At 40.7% G+C, this 16,937-nt stretch overlaps 1 protein-coding gene across 2 annotated transcripts in view; it reads right to left on the bottom strand.

Moving 5' to 3' along the window:
* erf (Ets2 repressor factor) overlaps positions 1 to 16,937 on the bottom strand; it is a 43,469-nt gene that overhangs the window by 6,530 nt on the left and 20,002 nt on the right. For both annotated transcript variants that reach the window (XM_046058525.1, XM_046058524.1), the window contains 2 exons: positions 13,072 to 13,306; positions 1,950 to 2,062 (listed from right to left, as the gene is read on the bottom strand). In XM_046058525.1, coding sequence (XP_045914481.1) covers positions 1,950 to 2,062; positions 13,072 to 13,306 — 348 coding nt within the window. The remainder of the gene's footprint in view (positions 1 to 1,949; positions 2,063 to 13,071; positions 13,307 to 16,937) is intronic.

The following is a 16,937-nucleotide window of genomic DNA, read 5'->3' as shown; positions in this document are numbered from 1 at the left end:
TAATGATGTTTAGTTTATGAGATTTTAGTCCCTGAGATTTCTGCTTCCATCCCTAAGCAATGGAAGCCTATTGGCTGTAATTTATGGTGCTCAAAGTGACATTGTTTTTTTCCCCCAGAACCATAGTCCATGTTATTCTACGTTATTGATAGAATAGCGTCTGCATAGAGCTTTTTAAGCCATTTCTCTGGTAGAAAGCGGGTCTAATGAAAATGGATGACAGTGAGTTTTGTGGATTATCAAGAGTAACCAGAACATTGCTTGTAGAAGGAGATGCTACTGTTGATTTTTGTAATGCTAAAAGCATCAAAAAAGAAATTCCATTAACACCAAAACAATCTGCATGGCTAAAAATCACTGGGGCTAAGTGAAAAATGTTTTTATTTTTTATTATTTTTGAATGAACCAGCTCTTTAAACTGAAGAGAAAGGGGAAAGCAACTAATGAGAGTAGGTCACATGTCTCCCATAACTCAAACTATTTTACCCAGAGAGTCACAGGCACACAGAAAGAAAAACCCTTGGTTACACAAAGCCACAAATTCCCTTCTCTTTCAACCCCTCCTCCCGCTCTCTCTCTCTTCTGCCAGGGAGATTGTGGCACTGCAATAAATTCTTGGCATCCGTGCACGTGCCAGAATTAAATATTGGAAAAGTCGCTCTTACTGCCATCACAAACATGGGTTGGGTTCCTTTTTTTCCAGTACCATTGTGTGTGTGTGTGTCTCTGTTTAAAAAAAAAAAAAACACACATCTAACAGCCATGTGTCAGAGACGATGAGGAGAAAAAACTGCATGCTTGTTTATGTAGTGTCCATGTTGTGTGCGTAACAATCCAGACTGACATGGGCATGTGTGTGTATGTGTGTAACCATCATATGAAACCATCATATCACAACATGTCAGTGTGTGGGCCACATCACACAGAGGCTATAATTAAAGTTTTGTGCTGCACTTATGTCACCCAGTATCCAACGCTCCATATGGGCCGTGTTTATACTGGGTGGCCGGGACCAGAACGAGAGACGACTTCAGAGGATGGGAGGAGAGGGATAAACTGGGACGTGGCACACTGATGTCTCAGAAGACACGCACACACACACACACGTAACCAGGCAGATACATGCACACAAACTACACCCAAATTTTGTTTGTGTATATGACATGCACTTCTATTAGGATGGTGTCTGACAGATTTTTCTTTTTAGAAATACTTGATGTGAATATGATTTGATTATACTAAATGCAGTGTTTAGATTGTGACGAGGACTGGCTGCAAAACGTCTTTACGCAAAGTCTTTGCCGATAACTTTTATCTTTGGCAAGTAAATTGGTAAGTTGCCCACCACACAGACTGGAAAATGTCTCAGACAATAACATTTGAATGTCTCGTTTATATATAATATGTGGGGGTTTTGCTCGAAAGCTGTCTCTGCAGACGACTGCACATGCTTGTCTTTGAAAAGAGTGGCTGGCTCGCTGTAATTAAAAGGTGATTTTTTTTAATCAGAGTTTATGGATGTAAGAAAATTAATTGCAAAGTCAAGTTCGGTAATTCACACAAAAGGGCCTCGAATTCACAGACACCTGAAGGCCAATAACCTTAGCTTACACTCCTTGAACAAGTCCTAGCTCTCAAATGTGATTCATCATTTTCAAAGAAAAGTATTTCAGATGCCAAGGGATGTCATTGGGGCAGAAAAAGAAAGAAATTTCAGCTTTCAATAATTTCAAAAACCAAAAGCCCTGGTTAAGTGTTTTTTTAATACATTGACACAACCCTTGTAAATTATAACACAGACATCTTAAGACACTTGAACTCCTACGAGTCGTCTACTCTTCAGTGTCTGATGCTATACAATGCCCGAGAGTGTGCTAAACGCATCATGTATTGATTTACAATAAAACACATAAATGTGAGTAATACATAAAATGTGAGCGTGTGCGTACCAGAGCCCATGTCGATGAAGGGGTAGTTGACCAGCACTAGTTTGTTGAAGTTGAACTTGTAGGTGAACCGCTTCCCTTTGGTCTTGTGGAGGATCCTCTTGTTGTAGTAGTATCTAAAGAGAGAAGGATGGACAGCGTGTTACAATCTTTAAATACTTATCAGCAACATGTGGTAAACCTCTAACTGTGGCCACATTTAGTTTTAGAATATTTAAGTGTGAATTCATGGATGAAGTACACTTTTTAAACATATTTTCCGGCTGAAACTATGAATTAAGATAAGATTTCTCCTGCATGGCAAACAACGACTCAGTCGCATAGCCAGCCAGTGATTATTCACAGTGCAACCAAAATGACTGACACATTACCATAGTCCATTACTTTCCCATAGAACTGAATAAACTAACAGCTGACTCATATGTGGACCTTTTGTAATCTTGTTGGCTGGGTTGGCCGCAGTGTGTAGGGTTACTAGCCTATCAAATCTGCACTTACCAACCAATGTGAAGTAATTATGGTGAGCAGTTCTGCATAGCATTGTAAAATGGATAAAAAGATAATAAGAGCCATTAGGGGGTTTTCAGTTGTTAAAATTGAACTTTTATTTCGATGAATAAAGGAGAACATGCCCCAAACACAAGGACGACAACTGCATTCCACCTTGGGGTCACTAGTAAGCTCTGAACTCAGTCGGCACAGGCCTCTACATAAATGCCAAAAATCGATTTTGTAATAATGTTATGTTGATGGAACGAAAACGGCGGGGCTCAACCACGAGGGCACAGTGCACACATAGGGCCCAATTTACTAACATCCCGAATAAAGAGTACTAAATTGCGTGTGCATTCTAAAATATTGCACTTGCAATTTTAGTACCTGTTATGGGTGATTTACTAAGAATTACTGCGTAGATTACAACAAACACAATGGAGGTGGCCGTATTTAAATGAGGGTTTTGCGTGTTTTAATGGTTTCTGCCATGGAGAGTCGGGAGGGAAACAGCCACAGCGTAAAAACCTTGGTTTGTTTCGTTCAGTGCGTCCCGAGTATGTGGAAATCGTATGTACCTGCTCATCCTGCCTGAGATTGCACTAAGTACTTGGGACAGCACACCTGAAAAACTGCTTTGGGAAACCCCAACAGAAACAGCTACAGTATGCTGGAACGACCCAGACGCAAGGAAATGTCAGCAGATTGTGCTTCATCCAGCCAGAGGGAACAATCACCGACCGCCCGTACCGTGCCTGGTTGCTCTGCAATCTCCTGTCCCTCGCCCTGTACGCCCCATTCCCTCTCCAAGACCTACAATGGGTTGTGTAGCCATTACGACTGGCGCGCTGTGAACAGTTGATGATCGTTCCCTCTGGCTGGATGAATTTTACGCGCGATCCATGCATTACTGCAGCTGGGGGCTCTCCGCAGCGCCACGCAACTTCCTAAATGCTTCCATCTCACGAGAGAAGACGTCAGGTCAAAACTAAATTTGCTTTAGTGGCAGGAATGTTAATACAACAGTATTGCTAGAGCAAAGGAATAATTTCAAAGGAAAATACAAAAAAAACCCAATTCAATTCATATAGTTCATCGAATAAATAAAATAATTTTATTTCAATACACTGGATAGCCTATAGAATAACATTATCTAATATTGTTAATTTCTCTTTGTTTTCTTTCATTATGGCTGTGTCTCCTTCTTGCAACGATAACAGCAGCCATCTCTGCGCAACACTTGGCCGTTTGCACCTTCCTTTCAAACGTATTAAATACAGATGCTGTTGCAAGTACTAAATGAACAGGTTCTATTTTGCACTTTTGAAAGACATCATTCTGTGTGCACACGTTTTTACTCATGCAAACCTTTAGTAAATCAGGCCCATAGTGGAGTAATCAGGTAGTTCATCAAGATAAAGCAAATGTTTTTTTTTCAGTTAGTCAGACAATGACAAAAACAAACACAAGTGAGAGCCAAAATATAATGCCCACCCTTTCTTTTTATTGAATCAACAATCATTTAGAATTGAGAATTTGAATTTAACACCAATAATCAGAATAGAAGCCAAAGATTCCCACCACAACAGAACTCACTTTTTGTGTTTAATGTTACTGAATTGGTGTTTGCTAGTTGGCTATTTTAAATGATACATAACAATGTGATATTACAGAAGACAAAAGTGAAACATCAGAAACCATAGTGTTGCTGTACAAAGCACTACCTGCATGGTAATTCTGTATTACTCAATGCACACAGCACACAATTAAACAAGCTGCTCACAATGTGAACACAGTTAGATTCAAAGTCTCACTGTGATTACTTAAGGAAGTGAGACAGCCGTTGTGATTTGGCCTTTACGCAGGCAGCTCCATTAGAGTGCATTAGTCATCGTCAATACACACAGCGATGTAGAAGAGTGAATAGCGAGCTGCTGACGACTCATCTAAAAGATAAAATGGATCATTGTGACTCACCGATAGCCTCAGGACAAAAGCACATTCATACTTCTTTACGTAAAAACTTCTAAATCACTGTCTCTCATTCAACGAGACTGGCCACTTCATTCCGGTATATGAAATACTTTGTTCATCATTTCCAGTAGAATCATGATCACATACTACATCTACATAAAAATACAGATTTGCTTGACTAAGAATTGTAAACATATCTCGAGTTATAACTGAGCTGTTCTCCAGCAGCAGAAAAAGCTGAATGTAAAATCATACCGGATAAACTGGGAATATATCAGTTCGGGTAACTCATCCCAGCACCATGCAAAATACTGTTATTTCAGAATATAACTTGCTTTTATGAGTAGCATAAAGAGAACTACAAACTTCATCTCATTATACAACCGTGTTGTAAAATGACAAATAAATCTACCTTTTGCATTCATCAATCTATATTTCTTTTTATATCCAGCTATCTAACAAGATCAATAGCTTATGCTTGGCCACTTATGTAACATTTGTGATATAACAAACATTACTCATGTACAGGTAAAACTACAGTAATAAAATATAATAGTAAACAGAATTACACATCTCTGAAGTGATTAATGTTAACACAATAACCCAACATTTAAGTCCCTTTTTCTATAAGTGCGATAAAACCACAGACTGTATAAAAGAAGTGGTTGTAGCACTGGTTTGTGGACCGCTGTTCTGAAGGCTCAGGTTTGACATAATGGCAGACACCATCTTGGTTTTTTGGAACCAGAAGTGACTATACTTGGACGAGAGGGTGGGGCTGGGGAGGGATAGGCATTGCCACGCCTGACAGGTCGCTGTGGTAGGGACTAGTGAATCACAAGGTAGCCACGCCCTAAAGCAGCCCCTACTTTTTTGTGTATTTTACTCTAATGGCCCTTAAGGCACTTCCGCATTGGTTTCACTTTTCAGACCTGGAGGTTCACACTTTGATAAAATCAATTCTAGGAAGCATTTACAAAATGCTATTTAACTTTGCCAAGTTAAAATCCTTCATGCTGGACCTTTCTTTGCCTTCCAGAGCTACAAAATGATGGATGACAACTACACACTAGTAGGTACAGATTAAAAAACACACACAATAATCCTGAATACAATACTTGTCATAATGATGAATCCGTGTCCAGCTGTATCAGTGTGATCAGAGTATTAGTCACTGGAGTTCGTTACAATACAGAACAGAGTAGTGTGTGAACCAGGAGCTCATCCAGTCCCTCTGTGACTCAATGAGTGAAGGGCCTCTACTGACAGAGCAGACTACTATGCACGCCCACACCATCCCATGTAATACAGGCACAAACCCACAAAGAAGCAGGCAGATAACATAGCAGACACATGCTCAAACATACAATGCATTCAGAAAACATAAGCAAGCACACACAGAACAAATTAGAGCAGTTATTTGAACCATTTCAGAACACACAGTGTTCATACAGTTACAGTGGCTTAAGGTCATTTCAATTATACATTTAAATGTATATGGGCTTGGAGAAGTGGAAAATGTTCTTTAACCTTTGAGTGAAGTTGTAAACATACAGTATAATAAGAGAATACTCCTTCTTTAAAGTTCTGCAATTAGAATTTCTGTGTAGAGTATTTAAATTATTAAGTTAAATCACTGCCATTGAGTAATTCTTTTGCTTATCAAATTTTACATATAAAACCTTATTTTGCAAAGTAGGTTTAATTGTCACCTGATGACAATGGCTTTAAAAGAAGATAATTGTCTCTCTGACATGAAGAATGAAGTATCACAACAAGGAAAAAACACAAGCAAATGGCAGGTACTTAAATTTGTGCTGAGGTGCAGTACTTGAGAACTCTGTACAGGTGGGAAGTAACATGTACATGGCAAGCATACACGGAAAACATGCGGCATATAAAAGGGGGAGATTATATATTTTACACACACACACACACACACACACACACACACACTGTAGGAGGTAAACAGCAGTATTTGTGAGTGAGTGTCAACAATATCAGGCCTGTATGTGCAGTAAAAGCTGGAGGGACATAATGTTCACAGACGTGTGGCTAGATCGATGGCACTTTGAACAAGTTGGGGAAAGTTCATGCATATACATGTGAAAGGAATGAACACACACACGCACGCGCGCACACATACACACACACAGAGTACTGAGTCAATATGGGAAAGCCAGTCTCACATACCGGGCCCAGGCTCGCTTCAGGCCTCTTGCTCTTTGAAGACCATTTGAACTTCCTTCAAATGAACTAGAAAAGGACTTTAACTGTTTAGACTAACCCTCTATGTATTGAACACACACATACTCACAGACTTGCATGTCTCCACACACATGTTTACCAATGCACACTTACTTCAAAGACGCAGAGAATCATCAATCAAAGACATCACATCTTACAGAGAGAACTTCCTTCCAAAGACTTCAGAAGAAATTAACAGCTCTTCATTCATATCAAAAAAGGTTTTCAAACCACAGAAAAGACATTCACAACAAAGTTTAGCTCCAGCTGGTCCTTGACGTAAAATATTCGCTGAGACCAGAGAGAAAGTAGCTGCTCCTGCATTAAATTGACTATTCATTTACTGTTAAACCTTTGTGGGCTTAATTCCTTCTCAAGAATACAAGGCCTTTAGTGGCCATGTTTAATTTTGAGATTACTGGACAGAGCTTTTTTGTACAAATAAAATGGAAATAAATTACAGTATTAAGTATGCTGCGCAAGTCACTTGACGTTAACACCCAGTGTTTCCCACAGCATGACAGTGTAACCTACTGGGGGTATATTTGAATATTTTATTTGAAAGAATACATCACCTTATTTCTAAGTTGTTTCTTATTCTCCATTTTAATTCTACTTAATTATCCAACGTATTTCAGCGCATGCTCACTGATCTGCTCATCTTGCTTTTCCCTTCAGACAAAGACAAACCCGCACCTCTCTCTCTCTCTCTCTGTTCCTCTCTCCCTATGTGTGTCTGCTCTGTTGACTTGATTCGTCAGCAGTTTTATAAAGTCGCCCAAAACACTCTGATTTCTTTACCTGCGATTCTGTTTTCAAAGCAGCAGGTGAGCCGCATGTGGAGGAGGCTTGGTGTTATTACCGATCGAGACCAACGTGGTACTAAATGACATCGGCACCAACAGGTGTGTTCACTGTTGCTTTATCTGGTCTGTGCTTGTAAAATATCCACCGTGTCTGCATCTTCTAACGTAACACCAGATAACGTCTCTCTCTCTCTTTCTGTGTTTCTCTGCAAAGTGCTAAAATACCAATAGGGCCTACTGTGGCTACCGTTTATATACCTGGGTGGCCCGCCTTGTAAAGTATGTTTGTAGGGTAAGACAGCTTATTTTGGCCTTACAGGTATTACAAATTCGCTCACGGTGAAAAACATCCATGCTGACGACATATTTTAGCGTGTGTTTCTGTACCACAGTGCACATGACGTGAAACATTGTGCAGCGCAGCATGTGACCGGCACAGAATGGGATATGTGACACTGATCGGTCCATCAGTGTCACACCAATCGGTCATGGCCGATTAATATGAAAACCGTCTGTTATCAGTCACTAGCTGGTCTTTCGATATGTCTCTAAATGAAATAAATAATTTAATCCCTAACCAGCTTCAGCCAGACACCCTTTATCTGTATTGTCCCTGTTAAATAAACTAACAAACAAATAATACCATTTACTTCATGATCACATTCTGGTTGACAAATGTGTTAAAACATTTTCATATACAAGTTCAGAAAAGGTTGGGTGTCTTTAAAAACGCAGTCATATGGAGGGTCGAAGACAAAAAAAAGGTTTAAGAAACAAACAAGACACAGATGGGCTGGAGGAGGGCTGACATATAACAAGGTGTTAAGTTTGTGTGTGTGTGTGTGTGTGTGTGTGTGTGTGTGTGTGTGTGTGTGTGTGTGGTGATGAGACAGTGTAACTAGTCATCACCATGGCAAACTATAACCCACACCAACCTACAACACAGGAGGCGACACTGATGACTAGCAGCGTGTGCGTGAGAGAGCATGAGTGAGTGTGTGTGTGTGTACATGATAATGAGAGAACAGACTGGCAGCTAAATAAAACTCTGCACCATCCCACATGTGCTCTGCGGAGGGTGAAGGTGTGCGTTTCTAAATCTGCTGTCACCGTGGAGTTTTTGCACACAGTGCAGATGCACAATTCACGACAAAACACCAACTCTTTTATTCTTAGACCCCGTTGTAATTAAGCTGAAATTCACCCAGTTATAAAAAGGTCTAAGAAATAAGATACAAAACTTTAAACTCCAAACTGTTGGTGCAAAATTTAAGGCTGCACACAACCAATACTAATGAGGGAAAACGTAAAAAAATCTCTTATAATTGTTCCTGTGACATGTGAATCATTAGTTAACAAAGAATAGATACTTGAAAAGAAGATGAACATAAGCTGCAGCATCGTTTTCAGGTTTATAGTCTATTAGTTTCAAAAAGAATGTCAGCTTTCATTACTACTAGTGATAGATTAATCGGGCTGATAGCATTGGGAGATAATCGGTATTGGCTGATGCCTGCACTCACAAGGCCGTAAGTTTTGGGAAGGTGGTAAAAAAGTTAGTTTCGAGCCTTAAATGTCCTCAGTCACCAAAGTCTTTTCTATATGTTAACACATTGCTCCTAAATGACAAATCTCATCCAAAACCATTACTGGCTAGTATTAACACTGCCAGGTCGACGATGTCGCATCCGACATCAAAGCTTATGTAATATGTCATCCTTAATATCTCTGGAACGCTGCATGCTAGAGACTTACTTTTTTTTTTTTTTTTTTTTTTTACCGGAAGGTTACTGTTACGCCGTTTCAACGAGTGCTCTGGTGCAATCGTATCGCTCTCAGAAGCGTTGTAATCCTACCTTGAAGTCCATTGTCTTTTTGGAGACTTTGTAAAATTAATCCATAAAGATGCATCCAAACGTCTTCTGTGATTATTTATCCATCTTTCTTCAGTTAAAATCGTTATTGTTGTTAGCATGCTGGCTAGACGCCCACTGGCAATCCCATGATGCATTTGGTTTAGTCTCACAACCAATCAGTGGCGGTGTTTTGAGATGTTGACCACAATCAGACGCTGTGTGGGCATGTGTGTGGTAGCACTGATCTCAAGCGCATTGCACAATGGAATAACATGAGATTTACCCCATCCCCATATAAATAAATTTATACGATCAGGGCAGCACCTGAAATAATGAGTAGAAGAACGTAAATGTAATAAATAATGTGTAGATTTTCTGTTGCATATGTCACAAGTCCAGCGTGCATTGCATGATATAGTTATTTGTCTTTACGACAGAGGTTTTTACACGTTTTGTTTGACTTCGACATGAAAAAGGACTGCATGTGATAGGCAGCATCGCTCAGACAGCCGTGCAGTATCTTAGCTGTTCCTAGGACTGGACTCTTCTGGACAGAGACCTCTGATGTTTTACCTGGAATCTGCTGTCACTTTGCCATATCTATCACTGCAGCCTTCTTCTGCTGTCTTTGGGACCTTGGGACTTCCAGCCCATACTCATGGCAGATGTTCCTGTACACTATGACAGCTACCGTTCCATGTACGCACTTTCTGCTTGCATCTTACACCCTGCTGTTATGTGCTGTACTGTCTCAATGCATTCTTGCACAGTCTGCACCTGGGGTCCTGCCTGGTGTGGTAGACCCCAGCCTCTATTGATCTTGTACTGAGTGCCTGTTCTTGTGCCGCTATGATTAGTGCTTCTGTGCTGTCCTTCAGTCCAGCCTTTTCCAGCCACTGGTAGGATTTCTTGATATCAGCCACTTCTTCTATTTGTCTGTGCTACATGCCGTGCAGCGGCTTGTCCCTCCATGAAGGTTCTTCATCTTCCATGTCCTCACCCTCGGATTTCTGCTGCCTGAGGTATTCACTAAGCACTTCATCTTTGGGGGCCATCTTCCTGATGCACTCTTGGATCTTCGTCGTTTCATCCTGGACAGTGGTCTTGACACTCACTAGCCCTCGGCCTCCCTCGCTATGCTTGGTGTACAGTCTCAGGGTGCTGGATTTGGGGTGAAACCCTCCATGCATTGTGAGGAGCTTTCTTGTCTTGATTTCAGTGGCTTCTATCTCCTCCTTTGGCCAGTTTATTATACCAGCGGGGTATCTGATGACTGGCAGGGTGTATGTGTTGATAGCTCGGATCTTGTTCTTCCCATTCAGCTGACTTTTCAGGACCTGCCTTACTCTCTGTAGGTATTTGGCTGTGGCGGACCTTCTTGCTGCCTCCTCATGGTTTCTGTTAACCTGCGGCACCCCAAGGTATTTGTAGCTGTCATGAACATCTGCAATGTGGCCTTTTGGTAGTTCAACCCCCTCGGTTCTGATCATTTTCCCTCTTTTTGATACCATTCGACCACACTTGTCCGACATTCCAATGTCGTTGCTGTAGATCCTGGTAGTGTGGATCAGTGAGTCGATGTCTCGCTCATTTCTGGCATACAGCGTGATGTCATGCATGTAGAGGAGGTGACTGATGGTTGTTCCACTTTGGAACCGGTATACGTAGCCGGTCTTTGCGATGATCTGGCTGAGAGGGTTCAGGCCTATGCAGAACAGCAGCGGTGATAGTGCATCACCATGGTAGATGCTGCACTTGATGGTGACTTGTGCAATTGGCTTTGAGTTGGCTTCCAGACTGGTTTTGCACAGCCCCATTGAGTTCTTGATGAAGGCTATTAGTGTCCTGTTGATCTTGTACATTTCCAAGCATTCCAGTATCCATGTATGTGGCATTGAGTCGTAGGCGTTCTTGTAGTCAATCCAGGCGGTGCACAGATTGGTCTGCCAGGTCTTGCAGTCTTGAGTGACTGCTCTATCAACCAGTAGCTGGTGCTTGGCTCCCCTGGTATTACTGTCTATTCCATTCTGGGCCCTGTCCATGTATTGAGCCATGTGCCTACTCATCTTTGCCGTTATGATGCCTGACAGGAGCTTCCATGTTGTGCAGAGGCAGGTTACTGGCCGGTAGTTGGATGGGATTGGTCCCTTCTGGGGATCCTTCATGATCAGGACAGTCTGTCCTTGGGTTAACCATTCTGGGTGGGTCCCATCCATCAGCAGTTGGTTCATTTGTGCTGCCAGGCGTTCATGGAGTGCAGTTAGTTTGTTCAGCCAGTAGGTGTGGATCATGTCAAGGCCTGGTGCTGTCCAACTCTTTTTATTTATTTATTTATATATATAGCAGACAGGAACTGCTTGCACGGCACACATAAGGTTGTGGATAACAGGAAAAACGGAAGGACTTCTCTGAACACAAATTGATGTAATTTTTGATGTGTGTTGGTTAGACAATTTTTTTCCCCTGATTGCCAAGACAAGGGGGAACAATTCTGAGAAACCCAAATTATTGTTCATTACATTTTTCAATGTGATTTGAATATAGTTCTGTGAGATTCAATTTCCGTTTTTATTTATTTTTTGTCTTTATGGTCCAGTGTTTCCCATTAATTAACGAGACCATGGCGGCCCGCCACAGACTAATTTGCTCCGCCATAGTCTCAAAATTAATGTTGTGTTTAGTGGGAGCTGCTCCGCACTGCTGTAAGCTCGTATGCTCACACACTTTGGTATCAGACTTGAGACAACCACCTTTCTTTTGAGGTAACTACAGTAACGTTAACAGTCTGCTTCTGTCACTTGTTTGTGAGAAGGCGATTAAGCTAGCTGCACATAAATTAGGAGTGCACACGTATTAAAGGGTTCGAGGTCCACCCACCATAATCTCTTAAAATCCTGTGGGAAACACTGTGGTCATATAACTATTAATACATTCATGTGATATGTGATGGTTTGAGGGTTAAAAATATATTCTTATACTGTAGAGAATAAGGCAGTTGAATAATGTCACTTCAACCCCCTATCAAGGTGGATTTAGTGAAAAAAAAAACAAAAAGAAAAATCAATCTTGTACGCTTCACTGAGTTTATCACAGTTCATATGGAGTTTAAACCATATGATTGCAGTTCATGTAACTTAAGGGTGACCTGGGCTCTTTGCCATTATCTGACTGGTGTTGATACCTATTAAGAACACATGACCTAGATATGAAGTTAAATATTAGCAACAGTCCAGAGTAGCCTTGCTAAGGATGGATATCTTTCAGATTGGATCAAGGACCGGGGACAAGCCAGTGTTTGTCGTTGGTCAAGTGTCATCTGACCCAACTGCTTACTTTAAAGTTAGCACAGTAATTAATGTTGGCAACTGTCCGTTATAAAGTCTGCTCTTCTCAATCACAAACGTGCCTGAGCAGGACTGCAGACTGAAACGTATATTGCATTTACTTTTCAGAGGGTGAAGAAATAAAATAAAAAATCCTATGGAGGCTAAAATACAGTTTAGGCCAGTGTCATGTATGGATTGTGGTGGACAGACAAGTTTTGGCTGGACATGTTTGTCATACGCAGGATTTGTGTCTTAAAGAAATGTGACCTTTGGCTTTCAGATGTAAATGTCTGTGTTAGGTGACAAACTGATCAAAATCTAAATCACCCGGACCCTTGCCGGCATGTGAATTTGAAATGCATATTTGGTGTGGAGGTGTCATTCTTCTTCGGCTTTCACCCCTTTTCACCCAGTTTAATCTCACCTTAGTGCCCGGCTGAGCTTGTCATAGTTCATCTGCGGTTTACACTTCCTGGCACCCCACAAGCGGGCCACCTCATCTGGGTCCTTGATGACAAACTCTCCATAGTCTCCCTGCCAGGCGATGACCTCGTGGTACTCCTCTTTCCTCAGCAGTTCCAGGATGAAGTGCCACAGCTGGATCTGTCTGGAGCCTGGGCTTGACTCAGGCTTGTAGGCCCAATCCGGGAAGGCAAACCCTGGGGGACAGAGGAGAGAAAAGAGGGGTGTTCAGCTTGGTGATCATGAACAGAGGCAAATTCAAAGAAAAGGAGGGATACAACAAGAAACATCTGGGTTTACTCCAGCTATTAAACCCTGTCTAGTTTTTTGTTCGTTGATGCACTGCATTTTATAAACCATAATCCTTTTGAAGTTGTTAATTGCGTACTTGAATGCAGCCGTCTAATTCACAGTAAGCGAAAAATGCTTATGTTAACAGCTCATAGCAGTCATATGAATGGCAATTTCTTGGTACTAAAAGATATATTGCATTTTGCAAGAAACCAGTCAACTGGCCTCCATTTTTTGTTCTTGAAGATTATATTTTTTCTCTCTAGAGATAAGCACAAGGTAAATAAATGTGTGGAATCAGGTTCCCATTTTTCAAAGAGGATAAGAGAGTTTTAGTAAAAGAAAAATATGGGAGGAACAATAGAAAGAAACGCACTTGTGAAAGGACACCAGACATGCGAATTTGGATGAGACATGTACGTTGAAATCTTAAAATTATTTCGGTCTACGGTTTTGGTGCGAAGTGGATCTAGGGCCCCCAGGAATGCTGGTGATGAACGTTTTGGCTAAATCTGTTCCCACAGAACGCAGTCATATCAAAACTTCACCGCTATCGCCATCAAAGCTCAAAAATCAGCGCTGTTATAAAAGATTAACAGGCCTTGAGATATGTGCAGACAAAATATAAGCTATGGTTTTATAACTACTATCAGAACACACACTCACACAGGCACACACTATTATCCAACAGTTAAAAGTATAGGCTTTGAGTTGTAAAGCAGTGGGTGGCAGTAAAAGACTCAACACCACTTCAACACAAGGCCAGGCTGAAAAGCAAAGGCATAGTGACACACACACACACACACACACACACACACACACGCCTCATTAGGACCAGATGTGCATTGGCAATCAGGCTGAAAAAGCTAAGGGTGGGAAACATATGGCCACAATATAACAATACTGAATTTTGTGTTCCTGTAACTGTAAAGAAACACACTATCCTAAATACCAAGGTTACAACCAGTTTCCCACACTCTACAAAGTCTGTCATATCTATGTAACAGTGACCTGTTAACAATGATGTGCTCAAGGCTAACAAACTAAAACACTGGTGTGATGTGGCCTGTTGACCCAAGTTGCAATGACAGCACATGACACCATCATACTGATATAATGTGAAAGTTGTTACATCATACTGTACGTGATCAGGGGTCTCAAAACACCATCTAATGTATCTCTGTATAGGCCCACTAATCAGGCATATTAAACAGGGAATTGTTTAATTTTTTCACTACTTTATTGCATTGTCAGCATTTGGGGCAGCACTGGGCCTTGGGCAGCTCCATAAAAGCAGACAATAATACACAAAAACAACCATAGAAAAGAACAAAAGAACAGATGGAAAACAGATAACACAACATAAAAAGGAGTTGTAAAAGTTGTAAAGAAAGTTGGAAAAAAAGACACACCTGGCGGCTAAATCCCAGGGCAAACTGTGTCAAAATATGGTGCCCAGATGGTAATTAAATCAATTATGACTCTTCAATTTACACAATATGTGCTCTCATTGTCTACACTCTGTACTTATTGGGATTAAATTAAATTTATGAATGGGTTGGAAATGGTTAAGTTTACGAAACATTAATTGCAGGTGTCAGTTTATTAAAATTATACAGTGAACCTGATATCTATTTTTCAATATGGACGTAATATGGTCTTGTTTCTGTCTGAAGCAACACAATCAATGCTTTAACTGCTCAGTGGCTCCTTCACAGTGGCTCAGGAGTTTTGTGAAGGTGAGAGACAACAAAGTCCAGAGTGAGTCACAAAATTCCTGTCCACATGTATGGTGCTTTTTCAAAAAACAAACAAACAAACAAAACCCCGCTCTGAATTGTCAAGAAACTGCATTTACTCTGACTCTGCTGACAAATTGCAATGCAGTGATGTTTTTGATCAAACTCTGGGCGTAATGATGAGCGAATTTACCGCCAGCCTTATTTTTCCCTATCCAGACACAGATCACATTTTAATAGCAGGTGTAAAAGGAGTCAAAGCGAGTCATGGAAAAACAAAGTCAGACACGGTGAAACCACTATCAGGTGTGCAAAGTGCAGCTATATGTCTGCAAATGTCATTTATCCACAGTAGTAACAGTAGTAGTAGTAGTAGAGCAAGTAGGGGCAGAAGTAGCAAAAGTAGTTGTTGTAGTAGTAAAAGTGGGAACTACAACACACACATTTTGTACACTAAGACCTATGAGAATCTCAATCATACAAATATAGAAAGCCATAAAAATGCACTTGTAATACCTAGTGTTTATAATACAGTGTTGCCACATGACAGCGAAAGGTCAAGTACAACTCAGGTGATGAAGCTCTGGAGTTGAATTTTTACTAGATTTTCAAGCACATGAAAAACTGCCCAGTTTAAACTCCAAGTATTGCACAGGCACATTGCCTCTGACATTGCTGCAAGCTCCCTTGTGATCAACGTCTGTCTAAATAATGGAGACACACTCAAGTTGAGTAACTGCAATCTGCTTCTCCCTTTAGGATTGATTTAAGAGTCAAGCTGTGACGTTTTAGTGTCCAACAGACACCACATATTGCAACAATTCCTGTGGAGCAGAGTTGCATCCTTTCTTTTCTCAACTTTCTTTCCATTTTTAATAATTCCCCAATGGAAAACACTGATCCTTTCATTCACTGATCACTTGCAATGCATGAGAATCTTTTAGAGATTTAAATATATTAGAATTTCACGATAGAATTGATGACATTGTAATCAGACTGAACCAACTCTTAATACAAGGACATAAAGTTGTTAAAGCTGTGATTTCGATATATAGAATTCAAATGCATTTTGTATGTAATCCACAAATAATGCCTCTCTGCTGGGAAATGTCTTTTGATGAGCCACAATGGAAAGAGCATGCTTGTTTGTTGTGTCTGTGCAATGTGTGCATCCAAGATAAAAGTGACCAGTAAAGAGTAGGACACGTCTCTTTGTGTTTAATGCATTTGCTACGTTTTTTTAGGACCTTGTAGAACATAAGAATTTTAAGAAACAAGAAACTACACTGATAACTGCATATATACAAAAGTGATGTGCAATGTTCACTCTACAAATATGGTGGATCTTCAGTTTCACAACATGAAGGTGGCAGCTAACACACATGCACACAAAAAACCTTACAAAACCCATATTAAGAAATAGAAAAAATATCCTGAAAAACAGACCGGCTCCTGGTGACTAATAAACCACATGCTGCTATCTGATCTCCCATGGTGCTCAGAAAGTGAGCCAAAAGACAGACAAGCCAGCTATGATTGTTGATTATAGCCATTTCAAGGCAGATTACTAATAGTGTACGAGCATATGATTCATACACCGGACAATAAGGCTCTTGTCACTGGGGACAGGTTAGGCGTTGTGACACAGACACAACAGGCTGCTGGTTAATGGGGTACACTGGCGATTGCTGGAGAAAAATACACATATGCACATGTAGTACACATACACAGATACGGGCTGACGCATTCAACACACAACAAAAATCAAAGTGGGCGAGCTAATATCTCTCTCACACAC

This window comes from Micropterus dolomieu, linkage group LG09 (assembly GCF_021292245.1).
Source record: "Micropterus dolomieu isolate WLL.071019.BEF.003 ecotype Adirondacks linkage group LG09, ASM2129224v1, whole genome shotgun sequence".
Taxonomy (NCBI): domain Eukaryota; kingdom Metazoa; phylum Chordata; class Actinopteri; order Centrarchiformes; family Centrarchidae; genus Micropterus; species Micropterus dolomieu.
Note: the sequence above shows the minus strand (reverse complement) of the source record. Positions and strands in the feature narration are given on the sequence as shown.